Here is a 21,884-nt window from a genome sequence, read left to right on the forward strand (position 1 = left end):
ATTTGGGTCACTTGGACTGGGAATCGCAAACAAAAAAAAACGGTTCCAGAGCTGATTTGAAATAATTTGGAAAAATAATACGCTGGGCTGGGAAATGGGATTTATTCTGTAGTATTTATTACATGTATATGACTGAGAAAATTACTAAATTATGATTTGCCGAGAGCAGTAAAATGTGCACTGCAATGCAAATTATAACGCTCGCGCAATGAAAATTTTCTGTCCTACATGAGTACACTCTTTTTTTTCTACAAGAAGATTGTTTTTTCGACTCAGGCTGAAAATTCCGGCTTTTTTAATTATCTATTTTTTCCTGCAACACGCAACGACATACTTACAGCAAGGATACATACACTACTCACAATACTGATGTTACATTACAATTACTTACACCCTACACTAATTATAGTAATATTATTATTTATTTTTCTGCCGATGCTAGGCTAAAAATGTTCTTGTGAATATTCTTATATTGTAGCCTATGACATTTCCGTTTGTGCTGTAAACCATACACATGTATTACATGTACTGTTCATCGAACTGTCCTTTTATTGGCTAGTTTTCCCGTTTAGAGAAAGGAAGAATTTTATACGGTTTAGCCGGTTCAAAACATAAAATTGTATCGTTTTTACAAATATTCAACACACAAAATTATATTCCATTCAAAATCTCAGCATTGGGTTTATTCTTAAAATATTCTAAAATTTCGCAACTTTTAGCCTCGATATTCATATAAAATTAACTGCTATAGAAAAAAAAGAGTGTAATCGTATAAAAGCTCGAACAATTCACGATTTACACTATTTGTGGGAGATGAAAACTTCTTTAAAATCACGCGGAGTGCAAATCATCCTTAATTGCACTCACAGTCATAAGATCACTGATACCGAAAACTAATATAAGACCCCGTTTACACTTATCTGGATACTTTGGAAAACGCATCTTTTTTTCCTCCGGATGGGCCAACCGTCCACACTGAACTGGATAAATTGCCCACCGAAAACGGAATTTAGTTTTCGAAAACGCTCTTCAAAATGGATTTATTTGAAAACGCCGGCTTTGTGATTTAGTGTGCAAGGAAAACATTTTGCAAACGGAACTCTTTGAAAACGCTCTTCAAAGTCGATATTTAAAAACGCATTTTATCCGTTTTTGACCAAACTATACGCATTTAGTTTTCAAATTTACTGATTTGGACTAGTGTGGACGGAAAATAAATTATACGGCGTTTTCAAATCTCCGTTTACCAATTTATCAGGATTAATGTAGACGGGGCCAAAGTCGTCAGCCGGTTTTTAAAAATAACTTCATGAAGGGTCTGATAATTTAATTGCGACTCGCAATCGACTTTGCAGTACACTGACCACAATTGCCGCATTTTACTGTAACTGGACACAATTTTTACTCAGTTTCTGTTACTTGTCAGGTGTGAAGGTATGTTTCCATGTCCAAACCAAACACTTCGTAATCTGTAACAGTAAAATTTCTTCCTCCTGTGAAGAAAGTGCTCTGCTGGCCTTGAGGACATTTATACGTGTCGCCGAGATTACTGCGACTTGAGTTATCTGTGTCTATATATTTTGATATATATAGGTCCAACCCTTCACCAAACGTTGGTCCATAGCTGCGGTCACTGTAGATGGCAGTCTGTTGGTGTTGATTCTTTATCGGCATTTTAGTTGGGCCCAGGCCTTGCGGGTTGACCATACTAAACAAAAACGCATCAAAACTGCACGTCCACCCTCCCCGTCCTGTTGATGAAATGATGCTTCACATCAATATTCAGAGAGTTTTAGCTATTATGTTATATTCAATCAAACTAGAAATGCCTGACTCGAAGGTCCTCGTGAAGGTAGAAGTAGGGTGCATTTTGGGAGGAGGGATAGGGGTATAGAGTTCTTCTGATTGTCTGTATAGATTTGTCTAGGCCATAGTATTGTAGTAGCTTCAGTTTTGCCACTTTTTCCCGCTTATAATGAATAGTTACATTTTCCTATTATACCACTGAAGTGTTCATGCCCTTGTTCTTTAACGGCATCGTACTCGGGAGGCAAAAGGTTTCATTACGTTTAGCTACATTGCAGGTTGTTAAAGACTGAAACAGAGGCACGCTTATATTAACAAAAAAAAAAGCTAAAAAAATCATTTTCCTTATTTCTTAGGTCACTGACAATTTTTTTTAGTTCATTATTCCAATATCATCATGCCTGACCGAATACAGGGGGATGCTCCGTATTAGTGGACAGTACGGGGAGGCTCCGTCCGAAAGCGATACGTGCTCAGGGCTTTTCCCTTGGTAAATTACCAAGGGAAAAGCCCTGGGAACGAGGTTGTCAATTAATTTAAGTATTTTAGCGGAATTCCTAATGACGAATTAAGAAAAGAGATGCAGTATCCCTTATTTAGCCATTTTCCTATCGAAGGTATACAAAAGGGTTCCCTTTTCTGACGAAAATGGTATATGAAAGGGTAAGTGTTAAGACCTCAGGGCGGAGCCTCTCCCTATTTTGTCTCGTGTCACGGGAAAACGAATATGCTGTGGAAAGCTTAGTGTACCTCGCATAAAGTAACAAGGTAGCCACATTTATTGTAAATTGTTGGAACATTATATGTGGTCTTATTAAGTACAATATTTAGACAATTATTCTTAACGCTAACTATTTTTAACTAGTAACTTTAAATGCACCACTAGTACGACGACACTTTGTATTAGACAATTTAATTGGGTTTTAACTACTTTTAAATTAAGCTCCAAAACGTGACACGAGACACTGAGCCCAAAAGGCTTTTCATTAATGATGCATCGTTGTGATTAGGGACCGTTCATTTTTTATGGGGTAGGCGGGGGGGGGGGGGGGGGGCTGGTGGGATTTGATACATAGTCACCCCCCTTCTTCATCAGAAATTTTTACCTGGCCCCCCAATCGAAATCCAATTTTTTTTCGATGACCTTCCTCCCCCCCAAAAAAACAATAATCAAGTGAAATTAAAATTCCTCACACCTACTGAATAGAGAATGTATCAGTGTACGAAAACCACATCCCCCAAATAGCTGACATTGCCTTAACTGTTTATGTGGATGCCGTCTGTTAGTATGGGTTAGTTAACTTATAAGCTGTTGGGTCTAGTTAATGGCGTTTGGTACATAACAAAGTAGAGGGGTTCGGGGCCATGCTCCCCTAGGAAAATTTGAATTTTCAGAACCTCTGGAATGTTATTTTGGGCATTCTGGCAAGATTTTTTACTATAACAGAAGCCCTCGTTACAACACTTAAAATTATAATTATTTTCAGTGACCCCCCTTACAGACCGTATTTTTTTCGCTGTCCTCCTCCCCTTTGATGCCTATTTTTTCATGCCCCCCCCCCACCTCGTAAAAAATGAACGGTCCCTTAATAGCAAACAAACCAAATGTGTGAAACCAAGCGAGTTATTTGTCGTTCAGCCGTTTTGCCGTCTGAATGGAATGAAGTGGAGAGAGGGGAGGGGAGGGAAGGAAGGGTGGTAGAGTTAACTCGTGCAAACCTTAATCGTTTAACTTACTTGTCCATGACACCTCTGTGAAGCCTCCAAAAACATTGTTTCCACTTTTCACAATGGTGACCGTGGGTCCTTTGTTATCACATGTTAAGTGAAAGCCGTCTCTAGATGATAATGTATCTTGAGACGCTCGGAACAGAATATGCCATTTGCCATCATGACGGTGAAGCCAACTTTTCAACACGCTTCGATGCTCTTCATTTGTCAGAATCACTGATTCTTTAAATGCCTCGGTAGGCTTACTTGCTTGAATTGTACTCGGTTTGGTAAACTTCAACTCGTCAATGATTCCTTGGATCTGATAAAATTCAGCTTCTTCTTCAAGTTCGTTGAGAAATGTTGCCCCTTCTGGTAAAGTTAACTTCCCATACACCGATTCAGCGTAAGCCGGAAGTTGCATGGAAACGAGGCCTAAGGGCCCTCGGCGGCTAAAAACTATAAAGTTTTTACTAGCGTTTGGGGCGTTTCGAGTCGAAAGAAAGCACTTCCTTTACAAATTAGCCACGAATCTTGATCCCTATCAGTGCAAAAGTATAAAGAGAAGAAATTTTAATGTCTACCAGGCGACAGGTGAAATTTTAACAGCTTAGCGGTAAGATTTTGCTGCCAACTTCAATATTCCCTCGCCAGCATAACATGTAGCATAGACTGAATTTCATCAGTTCTCTCAGGTAGTTTACAATCAATTTTGAATTTTGTTAATCAATAAAATGAAACCACTATAAAATCCAGAATACCTTTTAAGAAACAGATTTTTCTGTGGGAAGGAAGCCCTTTGGTTTTCGATCTGAATGAAAACTTTCTAGTATTAATGGAGAAACTCGCGTAAACATCACGCATACATTAAAGACAGTCTACTAATTCTGTTACAGAATTTGTTAGTTTTTTTCAGTAGAATTTGTGATTGGCATGAACTGTTTCAGGTGTAAATTGAATTGTACATGTATTTGAGTTGCAGATTCATGCAGGTTAATAATAAAATAAAGCCAACTTTCATATCAAAAGAATTATAATATAAAGTACACAACGTCGTTTTCGACGCCAATGGGTGAGTTGTGTGTATACACGGAAGCTTATTTACTGTTTGAATTCATCGATTCTAGAGTAGTAGCAAAATGTAGCAGTGTATTCAAAGCAGACTCGGTTGTTATTACCGGTAAAATTATACCGACCGGGAAGCTTACATGTAAACAATAAAATCTTCTCTTGCTGGTCAAATTCGATCCAGATCCGTAAAAAAATTCAGTGAAAAAATCTGACATACCTGTATTTGACTGGGTTGACTGTATGCTTTTCGATTGTTGATTAATTATTATGGTTGGAAAATGATACAACAAACTGTGGTACATGTTTACGTGAGCTTTTCTGTCGAAACAAACTAACATAATTTAGATAACTGAAACTATTTGTGAGACATGTTTACGCGTGACTTTCTCTACGATTCTATGTCGATACCTGCAACTATTTATTCGGATTGAAAACCTAAGGGGCTCTCAAAACCAAATTTGTTCTTCAAAAGTTCCATTCAGTGAATCATAAGGTAGTTCGTTTTATTGATAAACAAAATCCAAAATTGAGTGTAGCCAGAGAACAGCAAACATTCAGGTTATGCTGATGAGCGAATTTAAAATGTTCGATTCCAAAGAAGATGACAACAAAATCTTACCGGTAAGCCGTAAGAATTTCTTCTCTAGCCTGCTAGACCTTAAATTTCTTCTTCTTATACTTTTGAACTTATAAGGATCAAGATTCGTGGCTAATTTGTAAAGGGAATGCTTTTACCGACTCGAAATGCCCCACACGCTAATAAAATCTTTATAATTTTGAGCCGCCGAGGGCCCTTAGACCTCGTTTCCATGCAACTTCCGGCTTACGCTGAATCGGTGTATTGCGGAGGTAATTGAGTATAAATCGGAAGTGAGTTCCATCTCGGTCGATAAACAATGTTCCGTCTTCAGAAGGCTTCATCTCAAATCTTCCTGAAAACATGGCCGCCAACATCGAGTTTGGATCTTTAGTCAGCGTTTGAACGCTTGTTGTGAAGTGATGGCCGCCAATATTGAGATTGACAGTAGAGGAAAAGTTAACATGATCCAACTCCTTCGACATGGAGTAGTCGATTGCTTTCTGCTCCTGGCGAAGCCCTGTCGCTTCACGCCGTAAGATACTAAATGCTTCTTTAATGTGATAGTCGGCATCATCAAGTCTCTGATTGCAAGATTTTTCTTCATTCAGAAGCCTTTGATCGCTCATACTCAGAATTTTTATATAAAAGCGGAAAATTTAATCCTCGTACTCGAGTCTTCAGAAAAGCCGGTGACGTGAATGATAAATAAGGAAAATGTCTTCAGCACAAAAGCGCGCATTTGCATGTTAAGAATCAATCCGACTTCAGTTGACCATTTATATGTAAAACATTTTAAAAAATGATAGTACAAGGTGTCTCTCGGATCAGAGAGGATAATTTTCAGCGAGACCCGAAACGCATCAACCTTTTCTTGTAAAATCGCTTCTACAACCTCGCGGAATTCAACTACTGTACTTCATGTACATCTTAGACATCTTAAAGTGCGAAAGTTCGATGTAACATTAGAAAGTGTATAATAACCGCAAAGTACAGTGTTCCCTTGCAGACTGCTTGTAACGAGACAAAACTCAAAAGTTTCAAAAAAGAGTCGCACTCAGGCCAGACTGGCCCCCAATGCTACTCGTTCCGCCAGTGAAAATTTGTGTTACAATGAAAGTCCATTATTGTACGACTTCTGACGGACCATGAAAACTTCGTCGTAATATAAGCTTGGTCGTGGCTGTCGTATTCTCAAACTAACATTTGTTATACATGTATGACTAAGAAAATTACTTCATTATGACTGGTTGAAATCTAGAGCAGACAAATTTATGAATAATTTTTAGATTTCTGTTGCGATGCAAATTATAAGACCCGCGCAATTAAAAAATTCATTTCAGTCAGTCATACTCTTGAGGGAAAGAATTATAAAGGACGAAAGAATAGAACAAAAAATACTCTAAAACAGCCACAAATTGCCCCAAAAACCACACGGGAAACAAAGAAATGAACAACTGAACCGAAAACACTTGTTCATATTTTTGTTTAGAATGAACTTCTTCAGGATGGAAATGTGTCAGTAAGTTCAAGGTTGAATATCTCAATCGCGTTGCGTTGAATCACTGAAGACAGGAGCCCATGACTTCCTGCTGTAGATTGTCACGGGTAATCTGGATCACCTCTCTTTGTACATTACTAAAAATTACCGCAGTTGTGTCGATGTCACAAAGCCTTTTTGATTAAAAAATATGGCCTGAGTATAGCCTGAAAATTCCATCCTGGTGACGTTGCTCTACAGAGATCCGTGTAGTGTCTCTGATTGGCTGTTGTTTGTGCGGAAAGATTGAACACCAACCACACGGATCTCTGTAGAGATGCGTGAACAATATAGACCTTTTGGGGTCTTATCACAGGCCGGCCGCCTCTTGAAAGAATTGAGCAGGTGAGGAGGGAGGCCTGTTTACTGGGGCTAGATAAGAGAGACTTCTGAATTCAAAATAATAAAAATGCAACTTGACATCGAGGGGTACTTCCTTATTTTAGTCCATTATAAGGAGTAATCCCCCACCCCAACCAAAAATTATCAAGACAGTTTACTCTTCGCCATTACACTAAATTATAAATTACACAGGGATTTTCAGAAATACAGATCTAGACTCTACAAATCAGATCTGCCTATCTAATTTTTTACAGTATTTTACCCAAGGTGCCATTTTACATTCTATTGCCATTCTATTAAATTCTCAACACCTCGCAATCAAACCCACTTCTATGTCTTTTTTTTAAGAGCGCCGTACTTCAAAATTTAACCAAGTACTGATATCAACATCAAGTGACGATATGACCGGAAGTTCTTCTTGTGACGCAAACATGAAGCAGGTGAAACTATGGAGCGTTCTTTTAATCAAAAGGACATGTGGGCCATAAGTGCTTATCTGAGTAGATGATTTTACAGAACAAACTATGCGTGAAGAAATAATATATTTTCTAATATAGTAAAGGAATATAACGGGCACGATATTACTTTTTCTGAAGAGGGGCTTGTATTACAAATAACAAACAAAATACAAAAACAACACATAACTAACTTTTCAAGCCGAAAAAAAAACACGTATTCTGCTTTGCCACCCATGCATGCACTATGACTAGGTAGGGCGAGTTTTTTCGGTTTGGTTACAACACAGAGCGGTACATGCATTTTCTGCTCTGTTCTGATTGGTTTATTCCGATATTTTCGTTTGTTGTGATTAGTCAGATGAGATAAGCGTTAGATTTTGATTTTATAACAGTCATCATAAGAAAGTGTTCAACCTCTTTGAGCGCTTCCCCATTCAGCGAAGCCATCATGCTGAATGGGGAAGCAGTCAAAGAGGTTGAACACTTTACCTACCTGGTTTCAAAGGTGTCAACCAGCGGAGATGGAGAGGAAAAGATCCTAGCTCGGATTTCAAAGGCAAGTCAGGTTTTTGCCTCTCTTCGGAGCACTTGGAAATCCAGAAACATCAGCCAGAAAACCAAGATCCGATTCTTTAAGAGCAATGTCTTAAGTACTATTTTGTATGGTGCAGAATCCTGGAAGATGACCAAGACCATTAGCCACAAGCTAGAAGTCTTCCAGAACAGGTGTCTACGAAGGATTCTCCGCATCTTTTAGCCAAACACAATCTCAAACTATGAGCTGCGCAGAATTACAAGAACAAAAACCATCACACAGCAAGTGCAGCGAGGGAGATGGAGATGGATTGGGCATGTCCTTCGTATGATCCCTATAGCCCTACCAAGAGTCGCCCTCAGATGGACCCCGGATGGCCGTAGAAAGAGAGGTCGCCCAAAAGAAACTTGGAGAAGGACGGTGGAAAGAGAAATGAGAGACAACTAATGGACATGGGGCCACCTCGAACGAGCAGCGGCCGACCGTAGCCAATGTCTGATAATAGTCAATTGTAATTTCATATCACGCTATTCGAATTGTTATGTTACGTCACTGCGTGACATTTACTTACAGATTGTATAGGGAATAGATCACGTACTTGATTCAAAGCTAACTAAGAATAACTATGAGCTAGATTAAGGCTATGTATTACAATAGGATATAGCAAGCCAAGATTTAACCGCAGCACTGATTGTATTTCATTTCTCGGATGTATAAGCCATTGATGTATTAAGCTTTAGTTTAGAACGGAATAGCGATTGAAGGTATAACATTGTAAACGAGATTGTGAGAGAATTAAACGCAACTATCAGAACTATTGGAAAGATACAGTCCTCTTGATTGTAAACCAGCGTCGGGAGAAGTTCCCGAACAGCCAATGGCGCTATCTGGTTGAGGCCTTATGTGCACCCATGCACGAAGAGGAATAAAGTAAAATCATAAGAAAATTGGTCAAACTCCCCCTCTGCGAAATATTATATGATCTTCTTTGTGCTACGGCGAAACAAACGCAAATAGATGGGAATGTTGTTGTACTTATTGCTTCCCCGCTGAGCTTGGGATCCCCTCAAACATTATATCAATAATCGACGACGTGCTTCAATCGATCGGCAATGCGAAGTACAAATTAGTTTTCGGAGCAGCAGAAGACTTTTTGGATGCAAAGCTCCAAGATATTTTAAAGGGCGAAGATTCTGCGCTTCACAATAGTGAATTCAAATAAATTCTCCGTAGAGATATACGATGTCCTGCTAAAGTTCCCCAAGCAAATTGCAAAGGAGCACGCGCATATTCTGCAAATATCGGAAGGACCGCTTGATTTCGGCTTTCTGCCTCTTTTGCAGGTTTTTTTGGGGGTAAAAGAAGTAGTCTGAGACATCTTCCTCAACACCGAACACAAGTGTTGGTGTTTCGTAAACTGGCACTTGTGGTCAATTAAACAAGCACTTTACCGCTCAAATTTTATTGGTCCGATTTACTTGATAGGTCAAGAGGTGGAGTTGTTACCTACAGGGCGATAACAAGGGGGGGGGGGGGGAGTCTAACAAGTCCACTAGTACTTTTATTCAAAGATGTCCACAGCCTCTCTATTTTTCTTTCGCTCTCTCCCGCCTCCCCTACCCTCTCCCCTCCCCCTTCCCCCGCGCTTCGCTCGCCGATTCACTCGCTTTTTTGCGTTGAAAAATAGATTCTTACGTTAAAATCAAAGGCCCTTCGAGCAACCTCATGGTAATTCGGTGAAGTGCCGTCCTTCACTTTTTTTTTCAAATAAGCGTTCAATAATGTAACGGTCTCACTTTATTTGCCTTTAAATGCTTATTTTTTATGTGTGAGTGGCATCAATGGGTCACTGATGTTTTGTGCTCTCCGGCTCCGTAGCGCAGATTCTATTTTTTTTTTTTCACCACCAAAATAAAGTGTAACCTTTGAATATGTTTTTTTACAGTCTTGGATGCGCTGAAGTGCGTTTTCAATAACTTTTCTGTCAGTACATATATTGTATACGTACCGGGCAGCGACAAGCGTTATTTTTGAGCAGCCGATGAAATTTAAGAGAAAGATGCACCTGGGCACGTCGTGTTTCTGCTCGCCTCAAAAAGATGAAAAATGGATGACGTGACACGAGATGACGTTACGCGAAACAGAAACGTGCTATGGAACTCGTGTTTTTCCAGTGAGCTGAAACGTTTATTAAATCACGTCACATGCGAAATTGGATGTATTTTGTACCTGGTTTCAGTATTAAAGTCACAATCTCACTTTGTTTTCATTTTTGAATGTTTTCTTTTCTTTCACGGGAGTTGCGTGAATGGGTTATTGAGAGTTTGTGCTCTCAGGCTTCGTAGAGCGATTTTTTTTACCGCTGAAAACGGATGATGTGACGCAAAACAAAAACGTGCCGCGATAGCTGAAACGTTTATTAAATCACGTCACCTGGCAAGCGAATTTGCATGTATCTCATACCTGCTATCAGTAAGGCCCCGTCCACACTGACCCGGGTAAATTTGAAAACGGAGAAATTTAAAAACGCCGCGTAAAATGTTTTCCGTCCACATTAACCCGGGTAAATTTGTAAACGATACGCTTCTTTGGTGAGCGTTTTTGAAAAGCTCCGTTTTCGGTGACCAAAAACGCCGGTTCAGTGTGGACGGTTGGCCTAACCGGAGTAAAAAAGATGCGTTTTCAAATTTACCCGGGTCAGTGTGGACGGGGTCTAAGTCACAATCTCAATAGGCCATTTCCGAGTTACCGTTTTAAAACGAGTCTACGTGCGAAACCATTCAAATGAAAATGAGTTTAATTTGCATAAAAATGGACCCGTAGGTGAAACGTATTATCATATGAATGGTTTCGCACGTAGACTCGTTTTGAAACAGAGGCATAGGGTAACTCGGAAATGGCCTATTCATTAGCCTGCGTAGCAGGCGTCTGTGTAGTTTTTAGCGCTTTTAAAAGAGTGCGCGATCACGAGTCGATTTTTTCCTCGCGTGGCTCTCTCGCGCCTTTCGCGTTTCTCCCATACGCGCGCTAGAAACTATACGGCGCCTGCTACGCAGGCTACCTTTTCATTTGCCTCTTTGAATGTTTTTTCTTTCTCATGGGAGTTGCGAGAGTGGGCTTGTGCTCTCAGGCTTCTTAGAGCGAATTTTTTCACCACTAGAATAAAGTGTAATAACCTTTGATCCCCTTTCGCATTTAGAAAAATTCCTTTTGTAAATATTGATCAACCTCGTTTCCGGGAAGAGATAGATCGTGGGAGTGAGGTTGGAGAATAATTTATTTCTGATTGACATGTGCTTGATGCGTTTAAAAGACCTTTCTGTCAGCACGTTTACCGTTCAGCGCATAAATTAATTGCGGTTTGATATCAGAATGGAGTGAGTGAGTCAATTAAGCTCAAAAGTCATTTTAATACCCTCATAACCATTCGGTAAAAATAGAGAGGCTGTGGACAGTCTACACTTCACAGTTAATAGTTTCAGTTACAGTCGACTACCGATAACTCGAACCCTCGCTAACTCGAACCTCGCGCTAACTCGAACCAAAATCGATTTCCCCTGGATTTCCTTCATACATTTACTGTAATTTTACCCTCGGTAACTCGAACCCTCGATAACTCGAATCTCCCGCTAATGCATCAGTCAATTGAAACCCCGGCCCCCCGACCCCCGGGACTTACCGGGGAATTTAACATTTACCAAGTGTTAAAACCCGGCTTATTTACCCGCCCTAGGGGCCTAGACGTCTGTTAAACGCCCCGCATAGCGGGGCATCCGAATCGACTTTCAGGATAAAAACGGACAAAAATCTTGATTTCGTTGCAAAAGTTGAAAAATCTATTTCTTTCATTTATTGTCCATATATAGTTATGAGGTCGGAAAGAAACCTGATGCAGTTTGTTTCCGCCAAAAACCTATTTCATAAAAAATTATTTTTCGTGGTCAGAGACACAAATTTGTCAAATTTAAAACCCGAAATTAGCCATTATGAACACGCCTGCCGGAAGACCCATAATATCAGGGTGTGATTGCCCTAACAGAACATATTTCAGCTTTTGTTGACAGACTTTAATAACTTCATTGAGAAGATTACACTGCCATGCCTAAACAGCCTAAAAAAGCTTTCGTTGTCTCATTAACACTGTATGCGAAGCGTACGGATGAATTTCATCAAAGAAACCCTCCCGTACCTAACAGGGTTTTAAGAAAGATGCTCAGTGTGATCTTTCAAGAAAGCTCGTTCCAATTCAATGGAAAAAGTTATCTTTAAGCACATCAAACAGCCATGGGCACGACAATCGCCGCAGTTTCTGCTGTCATCTTCACGGCCAAAATAGAAAACGAAATACTCAGACAAGTAGCAATAGGCCTATCCTTTGGAAAAGATTTATTGACGACGTCTTTTAAACTGATGTGGGACACAAGAAGAGACAAAAAAGAAGAATTTCTTTTAAAGGTAAACAGCTTTCACCCTACGATATAATTCACGGCTGAAATCTCAGAAACAGAAACTACTTTCTTGGAGACGATAGTGTACAAAGGTGGCAGATTCCAAGTACAGTGAGTCTATTTTTATCGTGCCAACACATTAAATACAAACCCAGGCGTCGCGAAAGGCTTTATCAAGGAAGAAGCGTGGAGACTTCAGAACGGATTTCTCAGAAGGAACATTTTGAGAAAAGCATTTAGTCCTTTATGTTAAATCCCGGCCGCCGTCCCCGCTTCAAGTGATCGCGTGCTGTTAAATCACCGCTCCACGGCCCCGGTCTACTGACATTTTGTTAAAACCACCGCCCATCGGGGCCAATGCGCCGTTAAAAGTGCGTTAAATCCCGGCTTTGGACGCGTTAAATCCCCGCTAAGTCCCGGGGGTCGGGGGGCCGGGGTTTCAATTGACTGATGCATAACTCGAACCAATTTTCGTTTCCCTTTAGGTCATTTTCTATACTAGTGGTAACCACAGGTTAGAAAGTGCGGGCCTTGACGCACTTAGAACTGAAAGGTTCTGGTACAAGAGTGCGTAATGTTAGATAGCAGTGTCGATAAATAAATGATAAAATGGACAAAAGACAATGGTATTCCGAGTAACGCGTCACGCAAGGAATGCATGTTTTATCATTTCCTATTGCAGCGAACCAATCTATGTTTTTGATTACACAGTTTTGTGAAGTGTAATCGAGCACCCGGTGTGAACTGAGATGTGTTTTTTCTCAGTCGGTAAACTCGCTATTAAAAGGCAAGCAGCTTGCCTTTTGTTAACGTGGCGCGATTAATGAAAAATCACTGGACAAAATTAAAGACAATTACAGTTGAACCTCGCTAATTCGAACTCGGTTATTTCGAATTCCCCGTTAATTCGAACTAAAACCCGTTTCCCTTGGATTTGCCCTTCAGTCATTTACTGTCGGCTATTTCGAACTCCCGCTATTTCGAACTATTTTTTGTTTCCCCTGACGGTTCGAAATAACGGGGTTCAACTGTATTCCGAGCAACGCGTCACGCAAAATTGCCGCGAACCGGCCGCGAACAAGTCAGAGTTGTTTTTTGATTGACAGTTGATTGTGAAGTGTAGTCGAGCACGTGGTGTGAATTGAGATGTGATTTTCCTCGGTTGATAAACTCGCTATGTTGTCAGTGTTATATATAACGAATTCCTCGAGAATAACCGTTGCTGGAATCATTCGCTTTGCCGTTGTTTTATCTGTGATATAATTTCTCAAAAGCAACACCTATAAAACAACGTCTACAAATCGTAATGTTCGCAATCTTCCATGTGACAGAAGCGTAGATCATCTTTGAATAAAAGTGGAAGTATTAGACTCCTCCCCTTGTCTTCGCCTTGACCTTTCAATTAAATCGGACCAATAAAAATGTGAGCGGTGAAGCGCTTGTTTAATTGACTACAAGTGTCAGTTTACAAAACAACTACACGTTTGGTGAAAAAAAAAAAACGTGAGTTTTTATTTCGGTGTTGATAATGTCGTCTGAGACGACTTCTTCAACCCCCAAAAAACCAGCAAAAAGAGGCAGAAAGCCGAAATCAGGCGGTCCTTCCGATTTTTGCAGAATATGGTGCTCATTCGCGATTCGCTTGGGGAACTTTGGCAAAACATCGTACATTTCTCAGGGTCGGCCAGGGGGGTAAGTGGTATACCAATATACCTGAAAAACCTGTACCCAGTATACCCAAAATTTCTCTTCAAAATCATGTAAAAAAAAAAACAAAAATTGGGAAAACGCAGTATACTTTATACCCATAAAGGCCCAATTTTAGCGTAAAATACTGTATACCCAATTTAAAATTGCCCTGTATACCGTATACCCAAAAACCCTGGCCGACCCTGATTTCTACGGAAAATTTATTTGTCGAGCCAAAACGCGAAGGTGTTTTACGGCGAAAGTTGGCGGACGTCTTGGCCGATTTGGGAATTGTACTGCAAGAAGACGAATTTCGTTCTAGTAGAGTGTGTTCACCTTGTGCATCTAAAGCTAGAAATGCAGCAAGCAATATTGAATTTATAAAAAAATCTCTAGCGCGACCGATAGATGGCGTAGAATCTCCTACAAGGCAAGTTGATCGTGACGAGCGATTCAAAAGAATGACACGTTCGCCTCACACATCTTCGGCGAGGCAAAAGTTATGCCGGCCAAGTGATTCAATTTGATCATTCATGATGCTTTCTAGCGGCGAAACAACAAGAACAACAACATTCCCATCTTCTTGCATTTGTTTCGCCGTAGCATACAGCTGGTAGATAAGGCTTTTCCCGAAGCCAGTCGGTAAAATTCCAAGTACGTCCTTCGAACAAAGAAGATGGGGAACAGCCTCTTTCTGCTTGTCTTTAAGCGATGAATCGTTTGGATTTTTCCCCAACGAGCGTTCCAATAATCAATTCATTGCAATTCGCAAATCACAGCATGTCAATAGTGATGACAACTCGAGCAAACCGCAAGACGCCTCCTGCAAGCAATCATGATCGGCCGTTGTCAAGGTGATGACACTTTTGCCGCCTTTCAACCAATGGGAATTTTCCGTTTCTGGAGAAACGGGAAATTCAATATTTCCAAAGATGTCTACAGCCCCTCTATTTTTTTCGCTCCCCGCCCCCCACCCCCTTGCTTCCTCCGTTTTGCGCTGGCGTCCAGTTCTCTTGCCGTTCTCACCGCGCGCTCTTCGATCGAAAAAACACGAAAAAATAGAGGGCTGTGGACAGTCTAGGGGACAAACTGTTGAGAGATTGACTCATTTTTCGCATTCTTATCGTTCTTGGAGAAGAGATTTTTCTCTTCCGGTGTTACGACAAACTATCGTGATTGACACATTTTTTTGCGTTCCGATCGTTCTTAGTGGAAAAACAAAATTTTCAACATCCGGTTTGCAGATAGCCTTTATAAACGTGGCGCGCACGCGTAATACGCAACCCGCTGGTCACTGTCAAGATTAGGGTTGCGGGCCTCTCTTGGGCCCGCAATAATTTTACCCTCGATAACTCGAACCATGTTTGTCAATACCTGACAGGTCAAAACAAACAATGTACTGTAGTCCAAAACGTTGAATTAATTTTGAAATTAAAACGTACACGAGTCAGAGCCGTCCCCGAAACGCCCCTCAAAACACGAAATGTGCCATGCCATTGACGTGCTACAGACGTTCAGTTTGTTTGTGGAGGTTGATACCGATTCTTTCAAATCCAACCTTAGAAAACTTTAAAGGATTATCGTCAGGATAAATTAACTGACCATTTCTCGAAAAAATAAATCGCATAAACTCTGCAGCAGTAGCCTATAGTGTTTTTCTCTTTGAAACCTGCAACGTTCGCAGCTGATTTGATTTGTTTTACGTTACGTTACGTTCTGGTTTATACAGTGATTTAGAAATGTATTGTTCTTTTTTTCTTTTGCCTTCTCTATACTCTAATTAAATTTGTTTAAAATGTACACTGGTATACATTGTATGAATAGAAAATCAGTAAAAACCGTTTTTTTCTTATTCCCGGTCATTTGTTTTTAACTCTCAATAACTCGAACTCCCGATAACTCGAACCATTTTCAATTTCCCTTGAAGGTTCGAGTTATCGGGAGTTGACTGTATTTGACAATTCCTTTCAGATGGCTTGTATCCCAACTCGATATAGATATCTCTGGTTACAGACTTCTATGGGCGTCTACTGCAGAACGATCGATAATTCAGTGCCTTATTTCTGTAAACTTTTTTTCTTCTATAAATCAACTAGCTGTGATGAAATCTTCAACTAGTAGCCTGCGAATACAGCCGCCTCTCTTCGCTCCCGGCCGGTTTGGCGTTTCGCGATGAAATGTTACCTGGATTGATCTCTTCTCGTCTAGTATTTTGTTACGTGTGGTGTCCAAACACTTCGTAATCTGTTACAGTAAAATATCTATTTCCTGTGAAGAATGTGTCCTGCTGACCCGAAGGACATTCATACGAGTGGCCGAGATTACTGTAACTTGTAGTATTTGTGTTGGCATTATCTGATATATGTAGGTCGTGTCCGAAGCCAAACGTTGGTCCGTTCAGGCGGCCACAGCAGATGGCATTCTGTTGCTGTTGACTCTTAAGTGGCATTTTAGCTGGCCCCAGGCCATGCTGGTTGGCCATACTAAACAAGAACGCGTCTCTGCATCTTGTCCACCCTCCCTGACCTGTTGACGAGATGATGCCTTGCATCAATATTCAGAGATTTCGAACTATTATGTTATTTACACTAGAAATACGCACTTGACTCGCAGGTCCTCGTGAAGGTAGAGGTAGGGCGCAATTTGAAAGGAGGGGTAAAGATATAGAGTTCTTCTGATAGTCTGTCTGTACAGATTGTCTTGGTTCTAATAAACAGCGTACTCGTTCTACCGACCGTTTCTGCTTGTATTCCTTTAACGGACTTTTTTTCAAGTAAACGAAAAAACCAATTAAGACCAGGCGCATTCACACCTTTCTTGCCCAAGCTAGTATAGAACAAACACAATGACCTCGACCAGGGCTTGAACCTGAGGCGTCACACTACGGAGTCCAGCGCACTAAACATTGGGGCACTGCGCTTCCGCAAGAAAAAATTACTAAGCTAGACATGGATGCGTTTTAGAATTGCGTTATGACAATCTTTGCAAGAAGATAAAATATCAGTTGTCATTGTTGTAGTCCAGTCCCTGAACTCTCTCTTCGGCGCGCGCCCTATATAGGGGCTGACTCGTCCCAAGTCGTCCCTTATTCGTAGATTGCAAGACGCGAAGGTTGCTGGGAAGGAGGAAATGATTCCCTCCGTGTTCATTCTCGACCCCAAAGCACTTCTCTTTTGCCGTCAGTCACATGCAAAAGACAAGAGCTCTGGGGTCGAGAATGAGCCCTGTCGACTCAAGACGGTCTCAAAAGACCACTGGGGACTAGTCAGGTATAGGGGTTGAACACAATTGAACGCCTAGAGTTCAAACCCTATAAAGGGTGCGCGGAAGAGAGAGTTCAGAGACTGGACTAGCAACGTTGTTCTGATATCGGAATATCATTCAATTAAAACAAATGGGAAAGAGAGGGGAACATATCATGGTAATTACTAAAAAAAAAAGATAGCTGAATGATTCAGGAAGCGAATGACTTCATGAGAATTCATTACGTCTCTCTAACTAAATAATGATCCAAATGTGTGAAACCGAGCGAGTTAATGTTCTCGTTCAGCCGTTTTGCCATCAGAAAGAAATGTTCGGGAGAAAAGGAGGGGAGGGGAGGGGAGGAAGAGGGAGGGGAGGGGTGCTAGAGTTACATCACGCAAACCATATTAATTATCGATCAGTATTAAAACTTACATGCCCATGACTCTTCTGTGAAGCCTCCAAAAATGTTGTTTCCACTTTTCACGATAGTGACCGTGGGTCCTTTGCTGTCGCATTTGGTGTGAAAGGTTTTAACTGCGAAGCCATCTCGAGAAGCTCGGAACAGAAGACGCCATTTGCCGTCCTGACGTGGAAGCCAACTTTTCAACACGCTTCGATGCTCATCATTTGTCAGAATCTCCGATTCTTCAAAGGGCTTGGTAGGCTTACTTGCTTGAATTGTGCTCGGTTTAGAAGGCTTCAACTCGTCAATGATTCCTTGAATCTGATAAAATTCAGCTTCTTCTTCAAGTTCCTTGAGAAATGATGCCCCTTCTGGCAAAGTTAACTTCCCAGTGCGAAGATAATTGAGTATAAACCGGAAGTGAGTTCCATCTCGGTCGATAAAGAACGAGCCATCTTCACAAGGTTTCATCTCAAATCTCCCTGAAAACATGGCCGCCAGCATCGAGTTTGGATCTTTGGTCAGCGTTTGAACGCTTGTTTTGAAGAGGTGGCCACCAACATTGAGATTTACGGTCGAGGAAAAGTGAACATGTTCTAACTTCTTCGACATGGAGTCGATGGCTTCCTGCTCCTGGCGAACTCTTGTCGCTTCTCGTTGAAAGATTTCGCACGCTTCTTTGAAGTAATTTTCTGCGTCCACAAAGCCTTGATTTCGTAGCTGTTCTGATCTGCCAAGTGCTTGATCACTCATGTTTCAGTCCTTTCTGACAACGGAAGAATTATTTTACTGATTGTCTGGCTGTAGCGTACGTAGTACTACGTAAATGGGTCCGTGTGTCCTGCTGTATAACGTATCAACATTGATAACTGTCTCGGAGGGTGCAATTTGCAGGTTGCAGGTTGCAGGTTGCAGGTTACAGGTTGCAGGTTGCAGGTTAGACTTATGCTCTTATTAATGTACGTGCAGGCTATGAATGTACTTCACTCGAAAATTAAAGGATTTGCACAGATCGTTTCAAAGAGTTATCTTTTCCCATTTGATTGGTTCATGAACAATATAAAATAGAGTTGATTGGGCTGAACCTTTCCCTTTTACTTTACTTGGTATCGGCTAGAGAAGACAGAAAACATGAAATAGAATCGTCAACTTTATTATTAATGTTTATTACATTTCAATATTTACTTTTTAAACAATCGGCACTACTTTGGCGAAGCAGGACCAAGATAATCCGCGATAAGACAATACATATTGCAACAGTATTGATTAAAATGCCGGGCCTGGCGTCAATAAAATGCAAGTAGTTTACATTTTCACGGAACATTTCAGATCTTGTCCTTCCAGGGCGAACATTTCAAGAGCCTAAAGCATATCTTGCAAAAAGAATTGAGCCAAAACAAACTGAACTAGCACAACATGTGGCAGAGTACAGATTTAGAGTTGTCATTCAACTCTACAAACGGAAACCACGCAGCGCGGACTTATCGACCTCTAGACACTTCCTCGGCCACAATCTTACGGCTCTATTCAATACATAATGCCTCCAAATAAAAACAGTACCCTCAGAAAGAAGTCAGAAGCAAATAAGGTCGAAAGACCGAACTTAGCATTGAACGGCAACGGTGCAAATGTCACGAACGTAGGAGTCGTGTAGGCCTGTCACCTTTATTTACAATTGACCATTAACATAAACCAATACACTTCCGGAAATCTCAACTTCCGGTTTTTTTTTGCGCTGTCGCGTAAGTGTGAAACAACAAAACAAAAAAGCTATCCAACTCCTTCCATATTTAAGTGAAATCCTGACCTGTAACCTGCAACCTGCAACCTGCAACCTGCAACCTGTAACCTGCAACCTGCAACCTGCAACCTGCAAATTACACCCTCCGTAACTGTCTTCGGCTTTTCGGCTAACAAGTTATTATGACATTTGAAACCTTCAAAAGTCGTAACCCTAATGCATGCAAAGCAACATGCCAGCTACCGCTGCGTACGTCACAAACCACAATAAACTCTGTTTCCGCGCGTATAAATAGCAAACATGCAAAAACAATCGAATATATATTTTTGTCGATAGCTTGTTATGCTTTCACTCGGACGTATACAGGATGGGATCTTTGGTTATTTTTTATTTCACGTTAGCTAACAGGCGGTGAGGGTTTGTTTCATTCAAACGTGACAGAACGTGACGTAAGAGTCGCGTATCTTTCACCTTTTTCCCAGAAGACTAGAAAAAGGTGAAGCTATATGGTTCTTATTCTAATGGAAGCAGTGTTGGCTTGTAACTCCTCTATTAACGACGACGATCAGTTTTATAATTATTTTCTTCTTTCTGCATTATTTGGCATCAAGCTCTTTCAAGGCAGAATTTCAGCTTTCTGCTCTGGTCACAAACAACCACGAACTCAGGAGAATGCGACCAAAGAAGACTGCTGAAAGTCACGCCCGTTCTTCCATGAATGTTCATAGGATTTTCTTGGCAACTATTTTTCTTAAAATACACGTTTCACACACCGCCATGTCGATCGAGTGTGTGACGATAGGTTTTTCCTTGCTTTTGTGTGTTGAACCGACTTTTGAACTAAAACTGGAACGCACTGAAATATGACTGAAATCTGACTCAAATATGGGGAACTTAGCTCGGTAGCAACCACTTGTTGCGGAAATGGAGCCTCGTAACAAGCCCCAGGTACACGGCGATCTACTTCAAGAATCTTTCTACAGACGTAAGGCTGAGGCAGAACTTGGGTCCAACAGTAGTTTATTCTAACTCAATTTGTAATCAAAGAAAGTTTACAACGTCGTTTGCTTATATATCATCCCACAGGCGGCCCAAGCTCACGATGTGCGGAGTTCAAATAATGTTAACCTGCGGTCAGGCGTTATTTTTCTCGCGGCGGAGGGGTCAACGGAAAAATGAACGCCTGGTACAATTACTTGTCGAGTCGTCTGTAAAAATTCCAGAATCTGGACTTTTTTCTGATTGGTCAGAAAACAAAAGGCAACATGAGAACTCTATTCTGATTGGCTAATTGAGTTCAAGTCTAATTTCCGGTCCAAAACTATCGCGCGTTGATGATTGTTATCATGGCGGGTGATGAGCGGAATGAAGTAGAAAGCGAGTTCTTCCTGTTCTTCTAGCTTTTAGAAAATCTCTCAAGAGTTTTGTGCACAAAACATTTAAAGACGAACAAAGGGAGTGTATTCGACGAATAGTTTGTGAAAGAAAAGATGTTTTGGCGGTGCTTCCGACGGGACTCGGCAAGAGCGTGATCTATCACCAATGGTGTCGAAGACTATTACATCACACCACCAAAGACGCCATGCCAGACGATCGTGCCAGTGACGAAAACTACGACCTTGAAATGTCTGTCCTGAGCCTTACACAAAATCAGCCTTTGCAGAAAACAAATTTTAAAAACCATCCGATCAACTCGTTCAAAAAGGGTAATTCAAACACATGTTTGTGAGAGTAAAAATATAATTGAAGGCGTTAATCACGCTTATCAGATGGCATCGCCGACATTCTCGACGACGTTGACAGATATTTTAATTAGGGGGCGGCAGACGACTTGACAAGTAATTGTATCAGGCTTTCCTTTTTTTCTCCTTCCCTCCGCCGCGAAAAAAAGAAAGCCTGATCGCAGGTTAAAATAATGTACTCTTTTGAAATACGCGAAACGTGACTCTTGCCGGTGTTGTGTTACAACGATTCGTATTTATAAAGGTTTGTATGGGAGAAGACGCTTTTAAATTTATAGCTAAATATAATGATATTTTGACAATAAAATCAACTTCCCTCGATGTCTTGTTGTTATATCTGTTGTTATCTCGGTTCTCAGGCCGATCCGAGGCGTTTTAAGCGAGTTATGCCATTTCGGGTTTCCACTGCTAAGAAATACTTCTTCTTAGCAGTGGAAACCCGAAATGGCAAAACTCGCTTACTTCTCCTTAGCAGTGGAAACCCGAAATGGCATAATTCGCTTATAACGCCTCGGATCGGCCTGAGAACCGAGATAACAACAGATATAACAACAAGACAACTGACAAGACATCGAG

The 21,884-nt window shown here is 40.9% G+C and overlaps 2 protein-coding genes across 2 annotated transcripts; both read right to left on the bottom strand.

Moving 5' to 3' along the window:
* Nucleotides 1-299: 299 nt before the first annotated feature.
* LOC144635272 (uncharacterized) lies at nt 300-5,793 on the bottom strand. Its single transcript, XM_078494377.1, has 3 exons — nt 5,430-5,793; nt 3,544-3,909; nt 300-1,751 (listed from the first exon to the last, which is right to left on the bottom strand). Exons 1-3 carry the CDS (start codon nt 5,791-5,793, stop codon nt 1,423-1,425), a joined length of 1,059 nt encoding a protein of 352 aa, XP_078350503.1. The 3' UTR covers nt 300-1,422.
* Nucleotides 5,794-16,255: 10,462 nt separating this feature from the next.
* On the bottom strand, nt 16,256-18,628 carry LOC144635233 (uncharacterized). The gene is made up of 2 exons (XM_078494325.1): nt 17,855-18,628; nt 16,256-16,702 (listed from the first exon to the last, which is right to left on the bottom strand). Exons 1-2 carry the CDS (start codon nt 18,576-18,578, stop codon nt 16,392-16,394), a joined length of 1,035 nt encoding a protein of 344 aa, XP_078350451.1. The 5' UTR covers nt 18,579-18,628; the 3' UTR covers nt 16,256-16,391.
* Nucleotides 18,629-21,884: the final 3,256 nt, after the last annotated feature.

Source organism: Oculina patagonica, chromosome 13, assembly GCF_052425735.1.
Source record: "Oculina patagonica isolate OP01 chromosome 13, crgOcupat, whole genome shotgun sequence".
In the NCBI taxonomy this organism is placed as follows: Eukaryota; Metazoa; Cnidaria; class Anthozoa; order Scleractinia; family Oculinidae; genus Oculina; species Oculina patagonica.